A 7,628-nucleotide genomic window follows, 5' to 3' on the forward strand; every position below is an offset into this window, starting at 1 on the left:
ATATCGATCCTGATCACTCACTAAAAGCTTCTGTTGGGCTGGGTTATGGCACTAATAACTATGCGGAATTATCAGCTCTTCGTTACCTTTTATGCTGGCTTCTTCACAGAAACATAAACATGATACAGATTTTTGGGGACTCTCTTAATGTCATTAATTGGGTCAATGGAAAAGCATCTTGTCATAATCAGATATTGAGAACACTAGTGGAAGAAATTTTCTTATTAAAGGCATCTTTTAATATTTTTTCTATCTGCCACATTTACAGGGACAAGAATGAAGAAGCAGACCAGCTATCTAAAGCTGGTGTACAACAGGATATGGGCAACTGGGTCATAGAAGAGATCAGACAGGGGCATTCAGTCAGATCAGATATGCCTCCTTATGCACAACCTCTTTGACATCTGTCGTCCAGCTTCATTTTGACAGCAGTTTTGCAGCGGCATTATATATTATATGTATATTCATGTATTTTCCAGCTCTGTTTTCTTTAGTTCTTGATATCAGTAGCAGCATTTTTAATACACAGCAAACAGACTTTTTTACTTTCTCTCCTTTTTGGAACTGCACACGGGCTTTGAGACATCTATATTTTTTGTTTTTGGGGTTGTTTTCCTTCTGTTGAAGGAGACCCCAGTTTTTGTTTCGCACATATGATACATGGTTGTTATTGCACCTCCGTTGGGAGGTTGATTGTAAAGGTTTTGTGTCCTACAGAACAGCAGAACAGCTCCTTAAATGTTGAGCAGAACAGCAGTCTTATGAGCCAGATGTGGTGGCATATGATTCAATCGCTTGTAAAACTTTTTATCGCTCTTAATAAAAAGTTGTGATTTTTTCCCCGGAAAAAAAAAAAAAGTGGATATACCAAATAAATTAAATATAAGATATTATTTAAAAAGGAAATTGTGAAAAAAAAAATACTCATAATACAAAAATAAAAAAGAAAGCTAAGGATAAAGAAGAGAATCTAAATCCTCAAAATGAGGCATGGGATATATAAAACAAATCTACTTTAGGACAAAATTATCAAACAACCATCAATGCATTCAATTATGAATCATTACTTTCAAGCTTAACATGATATATTTTGAATAACTTCAAATTGGATGGCATCAATGTAATAACACATCATAACTCATTAATGTATTGAATTATCAATCATTATTTTAAAATGAGATATTCTGAACAACTTTGAAATTTTATGATATCATTTTTTAAATATATTGAGTGCATCATAATATCATCCCATTTTAATAGGAAATCTGGAAATAAGGAACATGTTAAGACATATATTATAGAAGTTTGGAAGTAATGTATTGAATTATCAATCATTACTTTAAAGCTTAAAATGAGATATTCTCAACAATTTTGAAATTTCATGACATCATTTTTTAAATATATTGAGTGCATCATAATATTATCATACTTTAATAGAAAATCTGGAAATAACGAACATGTTAAGACATATATTATAAAAGTTTGGAAGTGTAGAGTGCCTCTATGTAAAAATTACATAATCCTAAAAGCCTAAAATGAGATATTCTGAACAATTTTGAAATTTTATGACATCATTTTTTAAGCATCATACTTCAATAAGAAATCTGGAAATAAGGAACATGTCAAGACATATATTATAAAAATTTGGAAGTCTAAAGTGACTCCATGTAAAAATTACATAATCCTAAAGTTCCGGTGGACATTTCCCCAGTCCTCTCCCCGATCTCTTGTAAAAAGAGAGAAAATTCACTACACCAAAATTCACCATAAAAATAATGTTCTTTTATATTTTCTGTTCTAACCCATCTTTCTAAAAAATGTATGACCTCTCTTGTAGACTTTGTTACTATTTCTACTGTTTTATTTGCTTTGTTGATTTTGTCTAGATTCTCTATCACCATTGAACAGCCCCAGAGTCTTATTTTTTGAAGCTTTTTAATATTCAAATAACATTCTGGTAACATCCTCAATGCTTCACATGACATCAAAGTGAATATTTGAAGTGAAGGCATTGCACCTTCTTCTATCAAGGGTAATTCTTGTAAATTTTTTAGGAAAATTATTGAAAATATTTTCAATAAAGGAAATGTTCCTTTTGTACCAAAATTTTCAGGAAATTTTTCTAATTTAGAACAGTTTATAATTTCTAATTTTTTTAAATTTCTAAGTTTATGTAAATCTGGAAGTTCTTCCAACTTGTTTCATCCCTCCAACCTAAGCCAGCTTAAATTCTCAAATGTGTAAAACCTACTCTCCATTTTCACCACACAAGGACATTTTAACAAAAGCCTTTTCAGCTTAGACAGACTGAAGAAGTCATTTGGTAAATTTGTGAGCGCTGTGAATCTCAATTGCAGAGTCTCTAATTGATCCATACTGCCCATTGTTCCCCTGCTAATGAATTCTCCATTGTTATCCAGGTATAACTGCTTCAGCTGGGTTAGAGTGTTCAAATCATTGATAGAAGCCACCATTTTAGGGCTTCTTCTGTCATTTTTTGTCCACATCCGACTGCAACCAGTGATCATTAAGTACTGCAAAGAGGTAAGCTGTGACATACGCCAAGGCAGATATTGTAAATCTTCACAGTTCTCAAGCCCTAAAACCTTTAGGGATCTTAGCCTATGAATGTCAGACGGCAATTCTTTGATTTTTGACCCACAAAGTAGGACTTCTAGGGATACAAGATTTGTAAGTGTGGTAGGCAGCTTGGTAATGGGCACCCCTTCTAACCCGAGGAATACCAACTGTTTCAAACACCCTACACTCTCCGGCAATGACCGGAGGGATGTCCCCTTCAGATCCAAAATCTTAAGGGAAACCATACTCTTAATCATTTTTCTTGGAATCTCTCTGAAATTTGCATTTCCAGCCAACATCAACGAGGACAATTCTGGAGCTCGGAACGACACTGGAAGTGATCTCAATTTGTTGTAGTTCAAGAAAAACAGAGTGCGCCCTGAACATTCATCTTCAGTTAAGGCTGCCAAACCCTTACCGGCACGGCAGTAGAAGTTTTCTTCCCGCTCAGCGATTTGTATTGCTAAATCACGCAGGACGTCGTGCACCCTGAAATACACCACGGATCCATCCACGTCTCTCAATGTAGGTTCGATCAAGCAACGATCCGCCAAAAGGTTTATGTAAATTCTCCCCACCTCCAATGGGTCGTGGCTGCGCCCATTCTTTCTTGCAAGTAGCCCTTCGCCTAGAAACAGTATAATCGGACGTTCGATCCAGATGATCTCCTCTTCTAAAAAGGCAGATAGGTATAGAAAGCACAATTGCAGATTAATGTCGTACTTGCCTAGGGCGTCGTAACTCCACCTCAGTGGATCATACAGAGCTTCTCGAAGGTCTTGGGCGTCGGCGTTTGGCAGCCTCCCCACTGCGAACTCCCATTCTTTTGGATCAGTAATGCCTGCCATTGACCTCCCAACTGCTTTGATCGCAAGCGGAAGCCCTCCACACCTGGCACACACAACCCTGGCCGTTTTCTCCTCAATGCCTACTGGCGGATTTCTATTACTATATGGAAAAGCGTGATGAGAAAACAACGGCCAACTCTCATCTTCCGTCAAATCCTCCATTTTTATTGTGGACCTTTCTGCATTAACCCCCATCTCGAACAATGCTCTGTTATCCCTCGAACTCACAATAACTCTGGAGGTCGAGTGATTGGTTAGCAAGGGTACACCTAATTCTTCCAGCAATTTCGCACCATCTCCCCATACGTCATCTAGGAACAAGGCAAATCTCTTTGCCTGCATACTCTGATTCATCCAGATTTTTACACCTTCTGGGTTCAGATTATATTCCACATCATGCATATTTGTTTGGATTGCTATCTGCTGACAGAGTTCCTTCCCAAGACTTTTATATGACGGACACTGAGAGACAGTAAGCCAAAGTAATAAGCCATCGCTAAAGACATTCCGCACGCTTTCACTGCTGAAGATTCTCTTGAGAAGCAGAGTCTTTCCAGATCCACCCTTGCCAACCACGCCAATGCACGAGAACTGTGAATCTATCAGTAGCTTCTCGAGAGTTGCAAAAGCTCTGTCTTGTCCGACTATAAGGGGCTCCTGGATGAAGAATCCCGTTGAAGCAAGAGATTGGGATGTGGTTGCAGAAGAAATGCTTGAAGAAGGCATGGCTTCGATGCTTTCCTTCATACTCTGCCCAATTTCCTGCTTGAGTTCCTCCAGGAGCTCAGGAGTATGGGCCCACGCAGCCAAAGGAGACAATTGTAGATGTTCTTTAATGTCTGAAATAAGATGAGCGATCTTTCTACTTGATTGATATCGGAAAATAACATTAATATACCTTGGTGTAGTTGTGCATTGTTGCACCATTTCTGAAGCTTGTTGGAGAAGGAAATCCAACTTTGTAAGCCATATATTGATGGGTGAAACCTTGTGATAGCACTGAGAAGAGGGAATCCCATTCTTCCTGTTCAACGCTGGGCGGTATCGCTGGATCTGCTTGATGATAGGTTGGACATCTGTTAGCAGATGCTGAAGAGAAGCCAATTCCTTTTTGTAGCGAACAGCAATCCCTATCCGGTGAAGAATCTGGTTGATTACTTTTTCTATGCCCACACCAACAAATCCAGAGACGACCATAGCTTCAGCCATTATATAAAGACAAACACAACAAAAGGGCGCACACAGAGTATCTCAAATGACAATTTCACAAATCTCAAAATGACAATTTCTTCTGTCACTGGAATTCTCTAGCGATAATACCAGTACTGAGTACAGCACTGTCTGAGGAAGGCAATCAAAAGTTCTGTAGATATTTTAAACAACATAAATGCAAGATAATCACCACTAATGTCGAACCTCTTCTGACTGCAATTTCACACCTGAAATAAGCAAACAATTGCAGGTTTAGAGCAGGGCACTCTGAAGTCATCGTCAGTTCGGATTTGACATGCATATTAGTAGTTGGTGACTAAGAAAATAGAGTCTTCTTAATCCTATAACACAAATTTTTAGATTATTAAATTATTTATTCAACATAAAACATATTATGTAAGATTATTGGATTTGACATGAATATTGTCACTTGAAAACTCTCAAATCTATAACATAAAGTCTTATATCATTCGGAAACATCCCTATTCTATTACATAAAATCTTATATCATGTTGAAATATTCCAATTTTATAATATAAAGTCTTAGATCATTAAATATTAGAACCTATAAGTCTTAAATAATGTTAAAACATCCTAATCTTAGATCATTAAATAATGGAAGCTAAGATATAAAATCATTGAATCACAACATTAAACACACTTTGCTTTAGATTTTTGACATATATTTAAAAAATCTTCCCAATCTTATGATCTTAGAGCATACGTCCACCATTTTGTCTTCTCGACGCCGACTGCCATCCTCACTCGCCTTATTGACCACATAAATTTGAAACACCAAACGTCAAGATTGCGAACCCCGCAGCCATCCTCAGTTGCTTTATTGACCATAGAAATTTCTAACCCCACCTTACGCAAGTCAACTCAATATTCCAAACTCCACATTTCTTACGTGATAAGTTAGGGTTCCAAAAGGCACATTACCCACCATTCCAAACCTAAAGTTCTCCTTTCACAACTCAAATGGTTCACTCATTTTGACGACTCAAATGGTTCACACTCAAATTTGACAACAGAAATGGTTCACTCATTTGATATAAGCCATCATGGGATGGGTATCTCCTAAGAATGTGGATGAGGTGAGATCTTTCATGGGTTGGGCAGGTAACTACAGGAGGTTCATCAGGAACTTCTAGTAGATTTCTTATCCTATTACATTTTTGCAAAGAAAAGGTAAGAAGTTTGAATGGATAGAGGAATGCGAGGCTAATTTTGAGCAGCTCAAATAGTTGTTGACACATGCACCAATGTTAAAGATTGCAGATCCGGACAAAGAGTTTGTAGTGTGCACAAATACTTGCAAGAGGGGAATTGATGGAGTCCTTATGCAATATGGGTAGGTAGTATGCTATGATTCATGGAAACTGAATGAGCATGAGCAAAACTATACCACGTGTGATCTTGATTTGGAAACAATTATACACGCATTAAATATGTGGAGACACTATCTTCTAGGAAGGAGTTTTACATTGATGAGTGATCACAGTGGTTTGCGATATCTATTTGACCAACTGAATCTAAATGGTAGGCAGGCTCGGTGGTTAGCTACGATCAGTGAGTTCGACTTTGAGATCAGATACATCAAAGGTAAAGAGAACATAGTGGCATATGCTCTCAACAGGTGGGTACAGGTAAATCACGTAGTAGTTAAAAGCTCTTATGGGATAGACTTACAAGACAATATCTTGTGGGTAGGACATCAAGATGTCAAATATAGGGATATTGTGCACAGGTTACAACAAAGTACAAGTATAGGTGCAGGTGCACAAGATATGGACTATTGTTTTACAATAGATGGATTGGTTAGATTCTGAGATAGGATATATTGTTTTACAATAGATGGATTGGTTACAATACTCCAAACCCCACATTTCTTTCGTGATAAGTTAGGGTTCCAAAAGGCACATTACCCACCATTCCAAACCTAAAGTTCTCCTTTCACAACTCAAATGGTTCACTCATTTTGACGACTCAAATGGTTCACACTCAAATTTGACAACAGAAGTGGTTCACTCATTTGATTTGTGATATATCAGTCAGAAAAGCTATGGAATTAGTGGCTACTAACTTGGATTTAAGTTGCTTTAAAATATCTACCGAACTTGTGATTGCCTTCCTCAAACCGTGGTAAAATATCTACCGAATTATTGTTGGGCAAGTCCAGTAAGAGATGAAATTATCATTTTGAGACTTCTGAATATATTTTGAAAATTTCACAGATACTCTGTACGAGTGCTTTCGTTGTGTTTGTGTTATACAAAATTACTTGATGAACAAAGTTGTTGTTGGATTTGGTGGTGTGGGCATAGAAAATTTAATAGAACACTTTAAGTTTGGAGAGTTGGGTAATCATAAATATGATTTCAAGGTTGTTGCCACTCAACATTATGCAAGAATAAAGTATGGCTGGATGTATGCTCCAGTTATTTATGTAGAGGAAGAAAAGATAAATATTTCCTTAATGATGCCAAAGCGATTGAAGCAAATAAAGGAGTATGTTCCTCTAAAACTACAAACAACCCTAAACATTTAGAAAAGGAATCACAAGAGAACATGTATTTCGAGGAGAAAAGAGTCGAACTTACCAGAAATCAAGAATAGGAGGCCAAGAAAGAAAGAAAAAATAAATAAAGGGAAGAGAAGGAAGCTAAAAAGAAAAATATCAAGAATATGAGGCCAAAAAAGAAAGAAAAAATAAATAAAGGGAAGAGAAGGAAGCTAAAAGAAAGCCAAGGAAGAAGCCAAAAGAAAGAAAGAAGAGGATACAAAAAAAAAAGAGGAAATGAAGAAAAAGGAAGAACAAGAAAAACAAAAGTAGGAAGCACTGGGAAAGAAGAAGGAAGAGGAAAGAAGAAGAAGCCAGAAAGAAAAAGGCGAAAGAGGAGAGAATGAAACAAATGACAAGAAAACAAGTTGAAGAAGCAAAAAGAAATATGAAGGAAGAAGAGGCATTGGCTAGGCAACCAGAAG

At 37.0% G+C, this 7,628-nt stretch overlaps 1 protein-coding gene across 1 annotated transcript; it reads right to left on the reverse strand.

Annotated features, from left to right (window-relative positions):
- Positions 1 to 2,201: 2,201 nt before the first annotated feature.
- LOC149199278 (putative disease resistance protein At1g61300) lies at positions 2,202 to 4,637 on the reverse strand. The gene has a single exon (XM_089400525.1). It carries the CDS (start codon positions 4,635 to 4,637, stop codon positions 2,202 to 2,204), a length of 2,436 nt encoding a protein of 811 aa, XP_089256651.1.
- Positions 4,638 to 7,628: the final 2,991 nt, after the last annotated feature.

This window comes from Pinus tabuliformis, chromosome 2_1 (genome assembly GCF_031772625.1).
Source record: "Pinus tabuliformis cultivar Carrire ecotype Pingquan chromosome 2_1, CPIR1, whole genome shotgun sequence".
In the NCBI taxonomy this organism is placed as follows: Eukaryota; Viridiplantae; Streptophyta; class Pinopsida; order Pinales; family Pinaceae; genus Pinus; species Pinus tabuliformis.